This window comes from Triticum dicoccoides, chromosome 3A (genome assembly GCF_002162155.2).
Source record: "Triticum dicoccoides isolate Atlit2015 ecotype Zavitan chromosome 3A, WEW_v2.0, whole genome shotgun sequence".
Taxonomy (NCBI): Eukaryota; Viridiplantae; Streptophyta; class Magnoliopsida; order Poales; family Poaceae; genus Triticum; species Triticum dicoccoides.
Window position 1 is genome coordinate 557,055,141 of NC_041384.1, and position 21,158 is coordinate 557,076,298.

Genomic DNA, 21,158 nt, shown 5'->3' on the forward strand with positions numbered 1-21,158 from the left:
TTTGAGAAAACGCAAAAGGCTTGCGTTTCTTTGTATTGAAAAGATAGAGTTTGTTACAGCCTCCTAGGAGGAATGATTACAGGCATGAATCAGTGGACGTCCCAGGTTTGAGGGAGGATGGCGCGCAGGCCACGGGCTCCAGCCGTTGCCCAGAGTTTGGCTTCGTCTTTGATCTGTACGGTCTGTGCGTTGGTCGATGGAGTTGCGCCGTTGAACACGCAGTCGTTGCAATGCTTCAGGTCATCCAAGGGATCAGCAGGGTTGCGGTGGTAAGGCCTTTTTGCATGGGTTTCGGTGTGTTTCGCCGCGCCGAGCACCACTACTCTGATAGGGATCCCTCGGTGGAGGGCACGCTGCATGTCAAGCGCAGCCAGGACAATATCTCGTGCCATACTTGCTTGGTGAAGGGGCATTCCAGGATCAGGTGCTGGATTGATTCAGGCGCTTGGTCGCAAAGCGGGCAGCGAGGAGGGTGCGGCAGTCCGCGACGAGCAAGGCGGTCGGCCGTCCAGCAACGTCCCAGCTGGGCAAGCCAGTGGAAGAATTTCACTCGCGGGGGCGCAGCTTCCAAGCAGGGCAAGAGGTCGAGCCATGGAAGGTGGCGAGGTAGGCGGACTGGCTGTGTAGGTACCTGCCGCGTTCCACTTCCAATGCAGGCGATCCGGCTCGGCAGTGAGTGTGATGTGCTCGATCGCATGCCAAGTAAGCAGGTATTGGCCGATCTCGCGGATCCCAAGGGTGCCCTGTATGTCCGATGCCCATTGGTGCGCATGCAGTCCGTCTGCCACCGTCCTGCTCTTGCGGCGGTGTTTGGGGATGAGGGCGTGTAGCTGTGGCGCTAGTTCTGAGATGGCGCGCCCATTGAGCCAACGGTCTTCCTAGAACAATGCACGCTGGCTGTCGCCGAGGATCATGGTGGTGGACGCGAAGAAGGCGCGCTCCGCAGCTATGAATTGGAGGTCGAGGCTAGACCATGCCCTGTTGTCGTCCGTGCGGGCGAACCAAAGCCATCTTGTGCGCAAGGCCAAGCCTGTGCGCTCCAGGTCGTGCACCCCGAGCCCCCCAAGCTGGGTCGGGCGGCAGACGCGTTGCCAGTTGACGTGACAGTTGCCGCCGTGCGCCTCGGTGCGGCCAGACCAGAGGATTCCTCGCTGGACCAAGCGCTGCTTATGCTGATCCCAAAGCGAGCTGACGCAGCCGGGCTGGGGGATTACAGGCCCATTAGCCTAATTCATCTCGTCACGAAGATCTTCGCAAAGGTGCTCTCCCTTCGACTAGCGCCCAAGTTGAACGAGCTAGTCAGCCCCATCCAGAACGCTTTCATCCCGGGACGAAGCCTTCATGACAATTTCGTGCTTGTCCGGCAATCGGCGCGCCTTCTTCATCAGCTGGGTGCCCCGCACATCCTCCTGAAGCTGGATCTTGCACGGGCATTTGACTCCGTGTCATGGCCGTTCCTGTTTGAGGTCTTGCGCCAGTATGGCTTCAGCGATCGCTTCCTCGGTTGGATTGCCACTCTCCTGTCGTCGGCAAGCACAAGGGTTCTCCTCAACGGCGTGCCGGGACCCGCGATCTGGCACTGCTGCGGGCTTCGTCAAGGCGACCATGTGTCACCACAGCTCTTCGTGCTTGCCGTCGACACATTGGGGCGCCTCTTCCGTCGCGCGGTCGAGCTCAGAGTCCTGCAGCAACTGCACCCTCGCCGCGCGATCCCCGCCCTCTCGCTATACGCGGACGATGTCATACTCTTCTGCCACCGCACGACGCACGACACACTCACCGTCCGAGAAATCCTGCAGCTATTTGGCCGGGCGTCAGGCCTTCGGGTCAACTTCCTGAAGCTACGATGATCAGACATGGCTGCCCCGGCCATCGCCAACCTTGGCTGCCCTATCGCGGCGCTGCCCATCACCTACCTGGGGATCCCACTCACCCTTGGACGCCCATCCGCTGCACAGCTGCAACCCCTCGTCAACAAGACCGCTGGCAAGCTCCCCACCTGGAAGGCGCACCTCATGAACAAGGCTGGACGCCTTGCCTTTGTGAAATCGGTGCTGAGCGCGATCCCCATTCACCAACTTCTGGTGCTCGCGCTGCCGAAAAAGATCTATATAAAGTATTTAAAAAGAGTTTCCTTTCTTTGGGTTTGCCCCTAAACCCAATGTCGCTTGTTCTATTTTGACTTGCTCCCTTGCCATGAGCGAATGGGAATGGATCAGAGGCTGGTGGGATTGACATGATACGGTACGATTCACTATACAGCTGCTGATGAGCTCCAGGCCAATAATCTGAAGCACATGGAATTTATCCTAGGAAGGAAAGACAATTCCAAATCTATTTTGTCTACTATGAATCTCATGGAGTTAGATCCTGGCTTTGGATGATTGCTGATTATGTTAATGTGTCAATTTGAAATCTAAACTTTGCCATTTAAGTGTTGGGCCAGCACATTTATTATCATTTTAATATTTATGTGATAAATTTGTTTACACTAGTGCTTGAGCTGTCTATAAAACAAAGCCATAAAGTTTTGCATTAACCTTGTGCGCTTCTTCTCTTTTTATACCTGTTAGTGGTATCTTGCTCTCTCCTGGATCAAAGAAGCCAGAAACTTCAATGGATCAGCGTGACAGTATTATTTTGACACCAAAAAATGTGCAGGTAACGGGCGAGATTTTCAGCTATGTTGTTTCCATTGCCTGCTCAATTTGTATTACATATCTATAGTTGGTATTTTTTTAATCCAGGCATTGCGGACACTTTTTAATGTGGCACATCGATTACACAATGTCCTGGGCCCCTCCTGGGTTTTGGTAAGTAGAGAATAAGATTAACTAGCTTTAGTTACTGTGATATTATATATCTGATTCTTTAAAACTTTTAAGGTCCTGGAGACTCTTGCAGCACTTGATAGAACTATTCATTCTCCGCATGCTTCAACCCAGGTTGTACAGTGTGAAGTTGTTAAATTCTTGTACTATCAACATTCTCATAGGTCTTTAACTTTTCTGAAGTGGTGCAACAAATTTTACTGACAGGAAGTATCGGCTTCTGTTTCAAGACTCTCAAGAGATACATCTGGACAGTACAGTGACTTCCATATTCTCTCTTCTTTAAATTCTCAGGTCAGGAGGCAAACATGATATTATAGTTAGTTTTTCTTTTGGGTCATAATGTTTCTTTTTTGCTGTTTTCGTCTCTTAACTATATTTTGCATTCATTGAATGCCATTTTGTTTCTTTGTGGATGTAGTTGTTTGAAAGTTCAGCCTTGATGAATGTAGCTGCAGTCAAGTCACTTTTATCTGCATTGCATCAATTGTCAAGTCAGCACATATCAGGAAATTCTCAATTATCAGGCCAGCAGATTGGGAGCATTGCATTTTCAGTGGAGCGCATGACATCGATACTTATCAATAATCTGCATCGTGGGTGCTTTCCTTCTTGAAGCATGGATATGTTCTTTTCATACAAAATGCCTATTGAAATCAGTGATGATCTTAATGTTCTGTGCTAGAAGTACTCAAATAGATATACCCCCTCCATTGCAAAATATAAGGTGTATTAGTTTTTTCAAAAGTCAAATATGTACATGTTTGACCAAGTTTTTAGGAAAATATATCAACATCGACAGTACCAAATTTGTATCATTAGATCCATCACTAAAAGTATTTTCATATTTTATTTATTTTGTATTGTATATGTTGATATTTTATTCTATAATCTTGGTCAAACACACACAAGTTTGACTACACGAAAATCGATACACCTTATATTCTGGAACAGAAGGAATATTTGGTAAAACAAAATAATAATTTGTGACGGATCAAGTATAGACACAAGAAGATTCATTTGCATAATAAAACAACAATGTTTGCTATTTTCTGCTCTATTTTCACATAATGAACACAATTTGCAACTTGTGTCATTTTTGTAGATGTGTGAACACTCGTCTTGCAGGTCCGTAGTAGGCTATTGTGTATTAAATATATATCATCTCGTATCCATGCCGATAGATCACATTAAATTATTATCCTTGTTTTGTGAGCGAGCATGTTCTGACATGAAATATGGCATAACAATTTACCAGTGCGTGAAATGATTATGTGGAAGAATGAGCTTTGAGTTATAGATGTGAGAGCTTTCTAAGGGCTTAACAACAATGCACTGAACTTAATCTTAAACTTTAACTCGATAGTTACAACTGAATGTGCAGTATAGTTAGGATATAAAGGTTATTGATTCCATAGTACTGTGTCTTCATTGTTTCTTACATTTACTTGTTTCATCATGTTACAGGAGTTGAATCAATATGGGATCAAATTGCTGCACACCATCTTGAGGTAGCAGTGCATATTTTTGTATTGACTGTTAGCTTTATTATTGTCATTTGTAATGCCACGATGATCTTGATGATGGCAACAAATTGCAGCTTGCCAATTGCTCCAACCCACAATTACGTAATATGGCGCTTGATTCGTTAGATCATTCAATTTGCTCTGTAGTGGGTTCTGAAATGTTTCAGGGAATCAGTTCAGCACCTCATCCTTCGAAAGAGTACCAAGTAAGAGCGCAAAAATTTACCTTATTCATCTTCTGTGATTTTTTCTGACATTTTGAATTCGGTGCTTGCTAGTTGGTCGAAGAAAGTGAAACACGATCATTCGAGTATGCAGTTTTATCTCCACTGGTGATCCTTTATTCATCTAACAAGAATATTGATGTACAAATGGGTGCACTGAAAATTCTTTTGCATGTTCTTGAGGTACTTACTTTGTTCTGTATGTCTTCCATTTGGTACATCATACAATATACTTCTTACTCGTACTGTTTCAGAGACATGGTGAAAAGCTGTCCTATAGCTGGCCCAGCATTCTTCATATGTTGAGGTGTTACTGCAGTTCATGCTTGATTTGTTTTCTATTTTGTATTTGTTACCTGTAGTTCCTTACGTCCATTTTTTCTAGGGCTGTTGCCGATGCATCTGAAAAAGACGTCATCTCCTTAGGTTTCCAGGTAAATTCCAAATCACGGTCTTTATGTTTGGCTTGACATGGTAGTTTAATCGAAAGTTTGTAGCCCACTTCGGAGCCTGTACTATTGACCTTTAACACCAGATTATGGATAATGTTCACTTCTAAAATGGAGAACGAGCCAACAAAATATATATGTTTTTTTAGTTATGCGAATAATCAGTTTGGTAGTCTCAACAGTCACTTTTTTTTTACAGAGTGTACGTGTAATCATGAATGAAGGACTGGCGACAATACCTGTACAATGTCTTGATGAGTAAGTCTTGAATTCGCTGTGCTACCAGAAACTATAAGATCTCCATTATTATGTATAAGAAAAATCTCTTTTTGATAGCTGGTCGGGCACCAGCTCTTAAGGGCCTGTTTGGATGGGTGCCCACGGCTGCCCTGCCAATTTTTTGGCGTTGACCAATGGGGTGGACACGCGTTTGGATGACAGCAAAAAATTTGGATCCTAACCAACTTTTTGGTCACCTGCGCAATCTGCACCTGATTCCACGCCCGCGTGGTGGTGAAATCCTGGTGGCAGATTCGCTCGCCAAAAAATTGGCACAACATCATTTTGATAGGGTTCCTATGGGCACCAACCAAACAGGCCCTAAGTCATTCACAGAAGTTACAAACAATAAATGCACTAAGTCAATAATCCTTGTTTTTTACCAGGAGATTTATTGCATACAAAATTTATGATGCCTGAGCTGTAAAGTTAATGATGCTCATAAAATTGAGCATGGACATGCAAAGTTCATGAGTTGTTTATAGTATCTGCTTCAGTGTTTTCTGATTCTTTTATGCCAACAAATGCAGATGCATTTTGGTTACTGGGGCGTATGGTGCCCAGAAAACTGACATAAACATAAGTTTGACAGCAGCTGGTCTTTTGTGGACTGCGACCGATTTTATTGTGAAGGGGTTAAGTGGAAGGTCTGTTCAGAAAGCTAATCACTTGAATGAAGGTACATGGGCACTTCAGATAACATTACCATTCCTTTTGATTTTCTATACTTCATACATGCTCTCATTGCAGAGGTTCAGTTGGGTGTATCAACGGAAGAGGGAGATATACCAACCAGTGAGGAAGGCGTCAAGAGAAATCCCTTGCAACAACTGGTTGATTACAATAAGCTGTTCTTTTCAGTTTTTTCTGTCCTTCAAAAATTAGGTGCAGATGACCGTCCTGAGGTATGTCTTTTCAACATGCCATTCGTTCTGTGCATGGCCATTCATGATTTGCTCAACATCTTCTGAGTAGCTTATTGGTGATTCCGTGGCACAATTGATAATTCTTTGACATGTACAGCCCAGCATAATTTATACAATTTTTTTATATTCCAAGGTTCGGAATTCAGCAGTTCGGACTCTGTTTCAAACTCTCTGCACCCATGGTCAAAAACTTTCTCTAAGTATGTGGGAGGATTGCCTGTGGATATATGTTTTCCCAATGCTAGAACATGTTTCCCACTTGGTAAGTAATGTAGCAACGCATGTTTTGATCTTTCCCTTGAATCTTCTTCACGTATAATTAGCCCCTAATTTTTATATTATTTTTCAGGCATCTACCTCTTCTAAAGATGAGTGGCATGGGAAGGAATTAGGAACTCGTGCAGGGAAAGCTGTTCATATGCTTATCCATCACAGGTTTTCAGTCTTTGAAAGCACTGTAATCAGATTATATTTGTTCGATATGATTTTTTTGTTTAAAGTAAAAAGGCCACCTCTGTTATTTGGTTAACTCCATTATCTTTGGGTCGCCCCACAAATTGGAAGTTAAGTTGGTCATTGAACCTACTTCCATCTTAATCCTGTAGGCTAACTTGTTTTGATTTTAGCGCATGTGCACGTCTGCTCGTTGTAGGAAAATAGTGAAGTTTCCACAATCCAAAAAGCAAAAAAAAAAAAAAAAACTTCGTGCACGCACGTTCATGTACTCTGATTAACTACGCCCACCTTGTTTATCTTAAGAACTGAACCTGAATGGATGTGAATTAATACCGTTGCTCTTACCACTAAGCCACATGCCCATTCGTGTTTAGTCTTACTCATTCTGGCATCAAACAGCGTTGAGTTCCTTGTGAGCTTTCATGTTTCTTGGTAATTTCCCTTGTTCTGCCCTTTTATTTATCTGATGGATTGTTCTTTTGCTTATCCAGTCGAAATACAGCGCAAAAACAATGGGATGAAACTATTGTTCTTTTATTAGGTGGTATAGCACGGCTTTTACGATCATTTTTCCCTCTCCTCCAGCAATTGAGCAAATTTTCTTCCGGTCAGTTTTCTGTAGTGGCCATTATGCTTATGTTGCATACCAGTTAGTAAATTACCAATAACTGTTATTGACATACTGTGCTTAAAATTTTGCAGGTTGGGCAATTTTGCTTGCGTTTCTAAAAAATAGCATCTTAAATGGTAGCAAGGAGGTAGCTCTTGCAGCTATTAATTGTTTGCAGACATTTGTTAGTTCAAACTGTCCGAAGGTTCTCTCTCTCTCCCTCTCTCTCTCTCTCTCTCTCTCTCTCTCTCTCAGATAGCTTAGTACAGTTTGTAAGCTAAATTGAATTGTTGAGCTGTCATTATTTGCCTGTTCAAATTATTTGTGATGGTGAAAGCTTAATGTTGTATTTTTCTTTATGGGAACAACCGAGTGTGCTACCTACTGTTCTCATGATTTGAACACTGTTATGACATGATCTCGCCTTTGCTATCCCCTTACCCCCTCTAAATTTATACAGAGTTTTAAACATGTTCTCGCATTTGCTATCTCCTTACCCCCTCTAAATTTATAGTTCTAAACATGGTATCGTATATGTCATCTCATGATATAATAGGAAATATAGAAGTCAAATTAATGAAAGCACTAACAAAAGATGATTCGAGTCTGTATTGTCGATAACAACTTTGTTCGTGAAGCAAATAAATCTGTTATTTCTGGACCAAACTAAGTCAAACTGGAACTGTTTGACCAGTGACTGGATAAATGGAGTAATTGGCATTTTAGATAAGTTGTGTAATTGTGGATGTGTTTACCATCTTGGCAATGGAAGCTGTGAGCGGAATGTAATCACCTGATGACTGCTATTACGACTTATGAACTGCAGTGGCTGTTTATGTTTTTTGTTGCATCTGAAAGAAACAAATCAGATGTTTTCACAGCTATGCGGGGGCAGTGTAACTTTAAGGAGCCTACTTGTTCTTCAAAGATTTAAATATTTTATCTGCACTTCCCTATTAAAGGACTTGATTTACACTTTCACAGTGGTATAAATGTCATGTCTTGGACTTGTCACCTTCTTTTATTTTTTCTGCTAAAAACAAGAGTACATGTTTTAAAATCATCACATATACATGTTTGATGTATAATTAATAAAAATTTCAGGGCAATCTAGAATCCTCCTTTGTCCAATCCGTTCTTGATATTTACGAACTTGTTCTTCAAACTTCACCAAACTATAAGAGTGACTCAGCTGATAAGGTGAAGCAAGAGGTCCTTCGTGGTCTTGGTAAATTTCTGGACTTCGTAGTTTGTGTTCATAAGTTCCATGTGTTGCAATGAGCTACTAATCATGTTGCGATCATGCAGGAGATCTTTATGTTCAAGCGCAATCTCTATTTAATGACGACATGTATCTAAGGCTCATGGCTGTTATGCATCTAATGATTAAGAGTTCCATGAATTCTTCAGATTATGACAGTGAATTGGTATGCTCGTGAACTCCAATTTTATTAGTATTGTTTGCTACACTGTGGAGTTAAACGTAGAATTCTAGAAATGTCCTGTGTAAACTGTAAAGTATGTGGATATTTTCCCTGGTTAGCCATGCACAGTGGGGAGCGGGTTATGTTTGCGTTTGTAGAAAGGTAAAATGTGGGCATGATGAGTAGGACTTACACAACCATTCGGAACTGGCTTTTCCCCACTGTTTGAGGTCCAACCAGCCTGCCATTGGAATGTTTAGTGGTGTGTTACTGCCGTCTGCAAGTTGCTCGGCTTACAACCATTTTTGACGAGTTCCAAATGTTTTGACTGGGAACAACTAGTTTAATGTTCCCTTTCCGAAACTAACAGTGGCCCACAACAAACCTTTCTCTTGTTTTTATACCCTGGGTAGGATAATACACCATGAAAGAAGCTTTAGTCTCTGTTTTGTCTTTTAGATAGTCCCAGAAGGTGCCTTTTATTCCATGGTTCTTTAATTTTACTCTTCTTATGATTGACAGAAATACATGCTGTTCTCAATAAATAAATAAATTCTGTGGTACTTCTTTTGTGACAACCACAAAAAAATTCTTTAATCTTCATTTCCCTCATATGTACTCTTGGATTTTTTTTTTTAATTCCATGTTCCTACCTTGACAACTTCCATGCTGTAGAACAGGATGTATTGAACTTCATAACTCACTTTGCCTTTTATGCTTTAGGGTAGCATCCCTGCTGTGCAGCGTGGTATCTTAGAAATTATTTCTATGCTACGCCCAACAACTATGTTATCATCAATGTGGTCGCCCCTCCTGCTTGAGCTGCTATGCTATCTTAATGGAGAAGAAAGCCCCCTGCACAGGAATAGTAAAGAAATACGTGAACAGAATTCTGATGCACTGGCCAATGGCACAAAACATGCTTCTGGTAAGACATGTTATCATATCTTACATACATGTTTGTGTAATTTAGGAAATATGATATCTTGAGCAATTTGTGTGTAATTTATCATGGCTACAGTTGAACGAGGCCATATCAATGGCAGTGGCACAAAAGGGGATACTGTGGTGGGCTGTGGCTGGGGCATTCTATTTATAGAAAAGCTTGTGCCAATCATGGTCAACCTTTTCCTGGAGGCTCCACCAAATGAAAGGTGTAGTGCCTCACCACAAGTTATTCAAGGTGTTGGAAGGTAAATTGCCTTAGCTTTACAGCCTTACAGTCCCTAGCAAAGCTTTGGGGGTAATAGTTATGTGGTAAACCTGTGCATCTGGAATTCCTTAGCTTTTCATGTGGTAAACATAACTTGTATCGGTTGTAGTTATAAAGATAAAATGCAAAAGTAAGAATATTTTTCCCCAGTGAAAATCATGTGCTTACTCCAGAGTGTTCATACTAATTACAAAGTCATGGAAGGTTAATTTGGAACCATCTAGATAATGAGCCTATGAAATTGGAAGCAGCACAGGGCTGTCGAGGAGCAACTTCAACATGTTGTGCTAGATATTGCTCTAGAGGCAGAGATAGGCTCATATGGCAGCAGGAGTTCAATCCAGAAGCTCCTAGAACACAAAATCTATGCCAAGATCTTAGATAAGAACGCCAAGTTCTGTTAGTAGTGGGTACATAGTCTGAGTTATAAAACTAGAGGCGAGGACCTCTATTTATAGGCTTTGTGAAGCCTTCACATCTCAGCTTCTACTCATAACTAAAGACTCTAGAAAACATTACTTAAAGGACATCTCAGCTTCTAACCCATAGTTAGAAGACTCTAGAGAAGATTACTTAAAAGTTTAAGAAATCAAAATTGACTTTTTTTCTTTACCTTTCTCCTATTGCCCCTCATCAGATTGTATATTTACTCCTTACTCTGGAAATTGTTAACGCAGGTGCATGAACACAAGGAGAGACAATCCCAGGGGTACCCTTTGGAGGGTTTCTGCTGAATGCTTCAATCGTGTTGTGACAGATGAGGTGAGGCAGGAAAATGCTGAATGTGGAAGTGACATGAATTCATATAGACTTTCTAGAGCTCGCTTCTGGAAGGAGGTTGCAGATGTATACGAAACCTTTCTTGTTGGATCTTGTGGGCGTGTGTTGTCTTCAGATGTTCCTTCAGCTGACTCTGCTACAGCTGATGAGAGCCTTGAGATGACTGTCCTTGCTGTTTTTGGAGACAGTGTTCTGAAATTGCAGAAGGAGGCTCCTGTTGAGGTTTGTTCATAAATAAGATTTATTTCTTTAGCTTCGCAGTTGTACATGAGAGATAATTAGTTGTGGCTTGTAAGGGTTCTAAAAAACCTGTCCTTGTAAATGCTCAATTGTGTCCATCTAACAGGTAGTTCAAATGTCTGTTCTCTTCCAGGTATTGCAAAGGCTTGTGAACTGTCTCGATCATTGTGCATCACGAACAGGGTCCCTACCTATTCAAACTGTCGGTCTTCTACCATTGCACTGCAGCAGATTTTCTCTGGGCTGTTTGCAGATGATGTTTTCTTTATGCAGGTGCGGCATTTTTTTTCTATTTCATTTGCTTGCTTATACCAACTGCCAAAGTGAGAGTACACTTAGACACAATGTTAACTTGTTCCTATAATTGCAGTTGCATATCGAAGACAAGCTCACACCCTGCAGTATCAGAAACCAGCAAAGTTTCTATTTCCATTCTTACAAAGCGATGTGAGGTTATACTGGGTCAGTTTTTAGCTGATGAAAATGACTTAGGTATTTTTCAAAATCGATGATGATTTTATCTTGAGCTTCCTTTCATAGTAACGTTGTTGCATCACTAGTATATTAATTTTCTACAACAATGCCCCCAATTTTGTAATGATAATGTTATATTGTTGCAGGAGACCGTCCATTGCCTAGTGTGAGGATTGAAGAAACGGTTTGTGTCCTTCAAGAGCTTGCTAGGCTAATATTAGATATTGAGACAGCTAATGCTCTCAACATACCACTGTACCTGAAAGATGCTTTACGGGAAAACCAGTCCCATGGGAGGGCCCATTTGTTGTCGTTGCTTCCCACTTTCTCTGAGCTTGTCGTCTCAAGGTGAGAGAAGGGTTTTCTAGTCCTATAGAGTTACTTGGAAGTAATATAGAGCTAATGTTCCAGACAGTAAGAAATACCTAAATTAGGTAGATAGTGATTTGTGAAATTGTTAGCAAGTAATGCAAAGTTATGACCAAAGTTACCACTGGTAGTTGCTGTACAGTTCACTAGTTGCTGTCAAAGAGTGTACAAAGATTGTAGCTGCAATTAAGTAATAAAAAGCTACCCAAGTAACATGTAGAATCGCTAGTAAATAATGTTGATCTATCTATCCCTGGCATAACTGAGAGGTCCCCAATAGCACTATAGTTTCCCGTACAATCGTTGATAGTCGCCAGTACATAACACAAGTCATTGATAGTTGCACAAATAACACAGCTGTGAGCTGGCACTGTAGAGCTGTGAGCAAATAATATCAGAGTTACTCTTTGGGGATACAAACTGACTAGCAAGTTACGTCACTGATTTAAGTAATAGCCGCTTTCTGACCATAAACTAGCTGTCAGCTGAGAAATAACTTGTTGTTCCATCTCCAGAATGTAAGAACTGAAATGTCGTGTAGATCACTGCAAGTGTCAATCTTGTAGACCCAGTTTGAATGATCATTTAAAGGTTAAAACTGAAATGGTCACAAAGTATTGGGCACTCCTTTGTTATGTGATTGCATTAGTCCTTCGAAAAAATCAGTAGATCAGTCTCTAAATTAATACGATGAACACAGTACGCAGCAATACTGATGTTCTAGAAAAAGGTGGCGACGTAGGACAATATCGTTTGACAATTCACGGAAAATACCCTCATGGGTGTTATCTTTCCCTAGCAGGAAAAATGTTGCCAACTTGCTATAACTATTTGGTTCTATTTACCGGTAATGAACTAATGGATAGCTGATAGTTGCTGTTAGTTGATCAACTCAACCAGAATTGTGTTCCTGAATTTTCCCATTAATATCAACAATTGTTTGTATAAAATAAGAATAAATGATTCCTGTGGACTATTGTTTTCTTAAATAATGTCTTTCATACAATACATGGTAAGTTGTAGAATATGCATAGTTCATAGGATTTAGGTAGGATCTCAGATTCTATGATTCAACCCAACCGCATCATCCTATCAGAATATATCCTACTCAGTCGAGAATCTCAATCCTCACAACCGTGGTCAACATGTAATCTTTATCTTAGCTTTGGGTTCATTTGAGCCATTATTTGTCTGCTTACTCTTTATATTTACACTGGCATTCTGTTGTTCCTGCATCAGAGAAGCCAGGGTTCGGGAGCTTGTTCAGGTGCTTCTCAGACTCATCTCCTCAGAGCTAGGACTGCAACGCCTGACGTAAAGATGAATGATGAACTCCGTTTTTATTCTTTTGCTGGACTGGAATGCTATATCTTCGTTAGTATTCCACCTCTTCATTTACATCCATGATCCTGTATATCCGTCATTACGGGCGAGAGGCGTTTGAGGAATCAGATCTATAAATGAATAGGGTTGTACATGTAACATTTTGTTTTCTGTTTCTGTAAACATTAGGTATATAGCCAATATTTTTCATGTTTGACGTAGCAGTAGTCAACCTCTAGTTGTGACAGTAACTTGTATTTTGAACTGTGGATTAAGGCTGTGATGGTGTTGATACAAAATAATGAACCGTCTACACTGATGAATGATCTGTAAGCACATTCGAGCCACTACAGTTGTATTTGTCACCTTGGCGTGTGATTTTCATTTGGCCAGAGGTTTTATCAGCTCTCGAAAAATGGTTACCGGATACATACTCCCTCGGTCCCAAAATAAGTGTCTTGACTTTAATGCAGCTTTGAAGTTGTACTAGAGTCTGAGACACTTATTTTGGGACAAAGGGAGTATATTATATGTATAAAATTTGCACGGATGTATAGTGTTAGCCTTGTTTATTTGGGCTTTTGCTTCTGCTTTTGCAACTTTTTCACTTTGGCCAAAAAGCCGTAAAAACTCCTAAATACTCCCTCCGTCCCAAAATAAGTGACTCGACTTTATACTAACTTTAGTACAAACTTAAGTCACTTATTTTGGGATAGAGGGAGTAGATGCTTTTGGAGCTTTTATGGCTTTTGAACTTTTATAGTTTTTTTGGTCAAAGTGAAAAAGCTGCAAAAGCCCAAACAAACATAGTGGGAACTTTTTTGCTTTTTAAAATGTGTTCTTTGTGGACCTTGTTCTAAAACATGATAAGATTTGCAACAAGATATACATAGTACTCCCTCTGTTCCAAAATAGATGACTCAACTTTGTACTAACTTTAGTGTAAAGTTGGATCATCTATTTTGGAACGGAGGGAGTACAAAAGTATAGTTTTATAAACAATCTAATTTGGTGTTCTATATAATATGTTCTTCTACAAACTTGATCAAACTTGAAGATTTTTACTTAGGACAAACCTAGAACATCAATTAATCAATTTGGAACTGAGGGAGAGGGAGTACTAGCTAAATACTCTTGTGTTGCTATGGAAATTAAAATGACCATGCATTGCTATCGAAGTTCCTTTTATTGCATGAGTTGGTTGGCTAGTAGCATCGTAGTTCCTAACCTCGTGTAATTAAAAATGTACATCAATTGAATTAACTACACAAATGTTTGTGATACAATTTTGTTATTCAATTGGGAGTGTGGATTACCAACTTTGTGTAAATAAAAATCACCACATCAATCACGTTTGATCCAAAATCACCATAACATAGCATGTCTCATGTCGTATATCAAGCCTAACCAAAGGCATGCAACACGAGCTCAAACACCATCGTCACCAAAGAAATCATCTCCAAGTCCACCACCATCTCCTCCTTGTCCACCATCTCCACCGTCACCACTCCAATCCACACGGCCATCACCCCATCTCCACAACCACCACCACCATTCCAAAGAGAGACCTCTGTTTGGGTCAACATTACCCCACGAGTGAGCTCCAAAGGCCTTTTTGTCATGGCATCCATTGTGGTTGGATTCATGAACATCATAGCACGTTCTTTGGCCTACTTTTCATTCACAAGCCTGTCCTCCTCGAGTGTAAGCCTACACTCCTCCCTTCAACTTCCTCTCTTCGGCCGCCAACTTTGACCTCCATTTCTCCTCCAACATCTTGAGCTCATTCCATCTTGTTGTCTTCTCTTCTTTGCGTTTGGCCGCCAAGGCTTTCTTGGTTTCAATCATGGCCACAAGCTCTTCTTTGTATATGCCATCGTAGGCTCCTGTGATGGCCTGGCTTATTAAGGATGATAGACTACTCATATCAATAAGGAATTCCTTCTTTTCCGGGAGCCCATTCGGACAAAACTCCAAAGTTAAGCGTGCTCAGCTTGGAGTAGTATCAGGATGGGTGACCGACCGGGAAGTTGCTCCCGGGTGCGCACGAGTGAGGACAAAGTGCGCAGAAAAGACTAGTATTGATCTGTGGGGCCAGTCTAGATCCCGCCAGGTGTAACGACCACCGGCGGGTGTGTCTGGGGCGTTACAGCTCCTCTCTTTTCCAATCTTGTTATCATTCGTTCTCTTGTTTGGATTTTTATCCTCCTCGTCATCTTCATCAACGGGCATGCTTAACCTTAAACCTGGGCATCCTCCAGGTCGGTCTTAGTTCGAGCTGGATTTTGCAAAGCCCGGCCTCAAAATTCCAAGCCTAGCCCGGCCCGAAGCACATGAACAATGCGCTTTTTAAATTAAAATAATAAATTTCAGGATATTTAAATGATATATTATACCTGTATTTCTAATAAAATAGTCATTTATGCCCTGTTCGGGCCTTTTTCGGGCTTTCGGAGCCTGGCTTCGGGCAAAAAAACTGAGCCCGCCCAGACCGGATGTCGGGCTTTCGGTCGGGCTGTCCATGCCCGGGTCTACTTAATCTTGATCTTTTCAGTACGGTCTCAGAGTTTCTCCTAATCCACTTCTCATTTTGGCAAAGTTCTTTATAGCAATGGTGCAATGTGAAAGGGCTTGTGACCGTACTTCTTGTTGCGTTGCTTGAATAGATCTTGGATGATAGGCCCATACTCTGAGATTTGCACACCACCCAGTGGCGCATGGTTAACTTGATCAATACAACCGGACCATCATTTGCATTGGTCTTGGATGGTACCCTAGCGGTGCCCATGAGAGCCTTGTATGCGCTTGATGTGACTTCCATAGTGTTGTTGTAGTACTCGACAATCCTACACCAAAACCGGTCCTTTGATCGATCTGTTTCCACCTGATGCATCAGGTGACACGTTCATCCAAGCGTGACACAAAGCAACATCTTCATCTTGATAATAGTTGTGAGTCCTTGATCTTGATGGTGCCTTCACGGTTGAGTCTCCATGGGATCATCAACCTCTTCAGCCTCCTCGGCCTCGGCCTCAGCCTCCTCCCCCTCCACTTCGGGCTCGTAATCCTCCTCGTGCTCTTCTTGTTGATCAAACACCGAGTCATAGTTGAGATCTTCAAGCCGAAGCATATGTGACTCCTCCAAAGATGACAAGAATTCGGCCGCGTTCATCTTCACACTAGGAAACAAAAACAACAAGCTCATCACCCTACGACCGCAAGCAATCACCAAACAATGCACCAGTCGAAATGAAACGTTTATTTTTTTACCCTGATGGCATTTTGATGAGGAACACTAGATGACAAAAAACTATATGTCAGATTTATTTGGCTACTTCTAGATGCTTCCACTCTAGTGTAGTATTTCTTTTCTACCCCACCTACTATTTTCTAGAGTCTTCTAGTTGTGAGTATCTATGAGTAGAATGGTGAAACTTAAATAATGTTTTCTAGAGTATTCCAGCTATAAGTAGAAGTATGTGAAGGCTTCCCAAAGCCCTATAAATAGAGGTCCTCACCTATACTCTGTAACCAGACTATGTCCCCACTACCTATAATAGAACTTGTTGTTCTTATCTAAGATCTTGGAGTAGATCCGGTGCTCTAGGAGTTCTGGATTGAACTATTGCTGCCTTATCGGCCTGCATTCGCCTCTAGAGCAATATCTAGCACAACACGTTGAAGTAGTTCTTTCAACTCTAGTGTTGTACACTTTGTAGCAGCAAGGTGGAGTTTCTCCTCCATAACCTTGTGCTGCTTCAGGTGGCACCAGAGCCCCGTTGATCCGTACAAGTTCTTGCTCTCGTTGAGAGAAAGTTACATCAAGCAATGGAGCAATTGGAGAAGAGGATGGATGCTGCAGAACAACAAATCAAAGAGCTGCGTGAAGATGTTAATCGGAGATTTGACCAGCTGGTTAATATGATAAGAAAGGGTGCCCCCTGCTTCCAATGAAGGAGATTCATCTAAAGAAGAAGATGTTCAACAAAGAAGAATGAGAGGTAATCTTGGAGCAAGACCACCACAACAACGTGCTTCAAGAAGGCCAATTTATGTTGAAGCTTCTGAAGGTGAAGAGTATGGTGATGCCCTTGGGGAACCTGATCTCTATGCATATCGGAGAGTACCCAACCCTACATATGCAAGAGAAACATACAAGGTGAACGTTGTGATCCCAACTTTTAATGGAAATGTTGATATTGAAGGGTGCCTAGATTGTTTATATGAAGTGGAGACTTTCTTTGAGGTAATGGAGGTTCCGAAAGATCATAGAGTTCCTTTGATCGCATACAAGCTGAAAGGAGGAGCCAGTGCATGGTGGCAGCGCGTTCAAAAAGAGCGCATGCTGAGAGGAGAACCTCGTGTGAGAACTTGGCGGCAAATGAAAAGTCTCTTGAAAGGGATATTTTTGCCCGCTGACTATGACCGGATCCTATCTATGTAATTCCAAAATTGTGCTCAAGGAAATAGGATTGTTTCAGATTACACGGAGGAGTTTCTAAGGCTACAAGTGAGGTGCAACCTTGCCGAAACTGAAGATCAACAAGTTGCAAGGTACATCAATAGTCGCAATGATGTTATTCAAGATTGATTGATGATGCAACAAATCTGGTCCATTGATCAAGCACAAGCTCTAGCCCTGAAGGCTCGGAGGTTTGTAAGGATGAGAAAGACAACTAAGGCTCCATATCCTCCATATACCCATACCGAAGGCTCATCTAGGAGCCAACCTAATATAGTGGAAGAAAAGACCGCTCCACCAAAGGCAAAACAACCCATCCCAAAGCAAACTAGAGGCAAGGGTAAGGCAAATGAAGGCCCAAAGTGCTATAAATGTGGTAAAGAGGGACACATATCCAGCGGCTGCCCACTGAGAAAATTTCTTAACACCATTATCCATGATGGTGAAGACGATGAGGAAGAATACGAATATGAAGATGTAGAGGGACAAGAGGTTTGCCAAGAAGAAGGTGAAGAGGTGGTATGTGTGATTTAGTGTCTGCTATGTTCCACACCACAACCCGACGACACACAATGAAATAAATATTTGAGAGAAAATGCATGGTGATTGGCAAGGTATGCAAATTAGTGATTGATAGTTGCATTTGCGAGAATCCTATTGCCTAGAAGTTGGTGAGCCATTTAAAGCTTGATACTCATGATCATCCAAACCCCTACACTATTGGGTGGATCAAGAAAGGAGTGAATATGAGGATCACCAAACAATGCAACCCACTTTCTTTGGGCAAGCATTATCGCTCAAAGGTGTTGTCTGATGTGGTTGACATGGATGCTAGCCATGTTCTTCTTGGGAGACCTTGGCAATTTGATTTGGATACTACACACAAGGGTAAGAGAAATTCTTACTCTTTCATTTGGAACAAGAGAAAGATCATTATTCAAAAACTGATGGTAATATATCTAAGGACGAGGGGAAAAGTATGTTAACTATCTCCCACACCTCTAATGAGTTTATGGAAGACTTGAAGGAGGCGGATTTGCGTGCTGCATGCTGCACTTATTATAAAAGGATAAGAGCACCCGACTATTGAAATTCCAGCAAAGGTACGTGGCTTATTAGCAGAATTTCATAGCATACTTGGGGAGCCACAAGGCCGACCACTGATGAGAGGGATTGAACATATAATTGGCTTAATTCTGGGAGCAAGTCTTCCTAATCTTCCACACTATCGAATGAGCCCAAAAGAGCATGATATATTGAAGGATAAAGTGGAGGAATTGCTACAAAAGGGGCACATTCCAAAAAGTATTATCCCATCACGCCCAAGAAAGATGGATCTTGGCGCATGTCTATGGATAGTAGAGCCATTAATAAGATCACTGTAAGGTATAGATTCCCTATTCCCCTTCTGGATGATATGTTGGATCAGCTTAGTGGAGCAAGAGTGTTCACAAAGCTGGATTTAAGAAGTGGATATCATCAAATCCGTATCAGGCCCGGGGATGATGGAAAACAGCCTTCAAGACAAAAGAAGGGTTGTTTGAATGGCTAGGCATGCCATTTGGACTCTCAAATGCACCAAGTACCTTTATGCACTTGATGAATCAAGTCCTTCGACCCTTCTTATCCCACTTTGTTGTGGTCTATTTCGATGACATCTTGATCTGTAGCAAGGATGAGGATGAACACTTTGATCACATTCGAAAGGTGCTAGAAGCACTAAGGAAAAATGAGCTCTACGTCAACTTAAAGAAATGTGTTTTCCTGCAAACACAACTTCTTGTCCTAGGATTCATCATAACATGTGATGGTATTCGTGTTGATGATTCTAAGGTTGAAGCAATCCGAGAATGGACAACTCCGAAGACCATTTCTGAGGTAAGAAGTTTTCATGGTCTTGCAACTTTCTATAGGTGATTTGTGAAGAATTTCAGCACTATCATGGCACCAATTACCGAGTGCCTAAAGAAAGGAAAGTTTCTATGGACAGAAGTGACTGAAGCTAGTTTCAATGAGATTAAGAAAAAACTCTCACAAGCTCCTGTCTTGGTGCTACCTGATTTCAACAAGACTTTGAGTTGGAGTTTGATGCAAGTGGAGTAGGCATTGGAGTTGTTCTATCTCCAGAAAGGAAGCCCATTACTTTCTTTAGTGAGAAGTTAAGTGAAGCTAGATAGAAATGGAGTACCTATTGATACGTCCATTTTGCATCATGCTTTTATGTTGATATTTATTGCATTATAGGCTGTTATTACATATTATGGTACAATAGTTATGCCTTTTCTCTCTTATTTTACAAGATTTACATGAAGAGGGAGAATGCCGACAATTGGAATTCTGGAGCGGAAATGAGCAAATCTGAGAGACTATTCTGCACAACTCCAAAAGCCCTGAAAATTTATGGAGAATTATTTCGGAATATATAAAAATCATTGGGCAAAGAAATACCAGAGGGGTACCCACCAGGTGGCCACAAGCCTGGGGGTGTGCCCTACCCCCTGGGTGCACCCCTAGGGCTTGTGCCTCCCCTGGCAGGCCTCCGATGCCCATCTTATGCTATATGGAGGCTTTTGACCTGGAAAAAATCAAAAGGAAGCTTTGGGTACAAAGCGCCGCCGTCTCGAGGTGAAACCTAGGCAGAAGCAATCTAGGGCTCCGACGGAGCTGTTCTGCCGGGGAAACTCCCCTCCCGGAGGAGAAAATCGAAGCCATCGTCATCACCAACGATCCTCTCATTGAGGGAGGGTTAATATCCATCAACATCTTCACCAGCACCATCTCCTCTCAAACCCTAGTTCATCTCTTGTATTCAATCTTTGTCTCAAAACCTCAGATTGGTACCCGTGGGTTGCTGGTAGTGTTGATTACTCCTTGTAGTTGATGCTAGTTGGTTTATTTGGTGGAAGATCATATGTTCAGATCCTTAATGATATTCAATACCCCTCTGATCTTGAACATGAACATGCTTTGTGAGTAGTTACGTTTGTTCCTGTGGACATGGGAGAAGTCTTGTTATAAGTAGTCATGTGAATTTGGTATTCGTTCGATATTTTTATGAGATGTATGTTGTCTTTCCTCTAGTGGTGTTATGTGAACATCGACTACATGACACTTCACCATGATTTGGGCGTAGGGGAAGATAAGTAGATGATGGGTTGCTAGAGTGACAGAAGTTTAAACCCTAGTTTATGCGTTGCTTCGTAAGGGGTTGATTTGGATCCACATGTCTCATCACTACAAAAAATACACTTCCACGATGATACGTGATTGCCACAGCAGGTCACATTTTCTGTCATGCATGTACATCCATGACGATTTTATGACAGAATCAAGATAGTCATACCTGTGCTGTCGTAGAAGTGTTCCATGACAGTAACAAAATTATCATTACGGAAGTGTCCACTTCCATGACGATAAATGGCGCGTCATGGAAGTGTTTTTGTTAAGGGTAACCGACACGTGGCATCCATCATAATGGGTCGCTATTAAGCTAGCGAGTTCCGGTTTGGATCCGATAGCTCGTTAACAGCCATGACCAATGGGGATTTTTCACGTGTAAAATTCTCATTCGC

The 21,158-nt window shown here is 41.9% G+C and overlaps 1 protein-coding gene across 1 annotated transcript in view; it reads left to right on the forward strand.

Annotated features, from left to right (window-relative positions):
* Positions 1-13,528, forward strand: part of LOC119269164 (protein MON2 homolog) — a 40,658-nt gene extending 27,130 nt beyond the window's left edge. Inside the window, exons 19-44 of the mRNA XM_037550937.1 lie at positions 2,574-2,661; positions 2,748-2,813; positions 2,886-2,945; positions 3,039-3,125; positions 3,253-3,427; positions 4,299-4,342; positions 4,432-4,563; positions 4,636-4,764; positions 4,836-4,888; positions 4,967-5,015; positions 5,230-5,288; positions 5,840-5,988; positions 6,060-6,214; positions 6,369-6,497; positions 6,585-6,670; positions 7,183-7,298; positions 7,394-7,506; positions 8,406-8,529; positions 8,610-8,728; positions 9,449-9,653; positions 9,747-9,918; positions 10,616-10,940; positions 11,092-11,231; positions 11,329-11,450; positions 11,579-11,780; positions 13,041-13,528. Coding sequence (XP_037406834.1) covers positions 2,574-2,661; positions 2,748-2,813; positions 2,886-2,945; positions 3,039-3,125; positions 3,253-3,427; positions 4,299-4,342; positions 4,432-4,563; positions 4,636-4,764; positions 4,836-4,888; positions 4,967-5,015; positions 5,230-5,288; positions 5,840-5,988; positions 6,060-6,214; positions 6,369-6,497; positions 6,585-6,670; positions 7,183-7,298; positions 7,394-7,506; positions 8,406-8,529; positions 8,610-8,728; positions 9,449-9,653; positions 9,747-9,918; positions 10,616-10,940; positions 11,092-11,231; positions 11,329-11,450; positions 11,579-11,780; positions 13,041-13,119 — 3,178 coding nt within the window. The 3' untranslated portion in view covers positions 13,120-13,528. The remainder of the gene's footprint in view (positions 1-2,573; positions 2,662-2,747; positions 2,814-2,885; positions 2,946-3,038; positions 3,126-3,252; positions 3,428-4,298; positions 4,343-4,431; positions 4,564-4,635; positions 4,765-4,835; positions 4,889-4,966; positions 5,016-5,229; positions 5,289-5,839; positions 5,989-6,059; positions 6,215-6,368; positions 6,498-6,584; positions 6,671-7,182; positions 7,299-7,393; positions 7,507-8,405; positions 8,530-8,609; positions 8,729-9,448; positions 9,654-9,746; positions 9,919-10,615; positions 10,941-11,091; positions 11,232-11,328; positions 11,451-11,578; positions 11,781-13,040) is intronic.
* Positions 13,529-21,158: the final 7,630 nt, after the last annotated feature.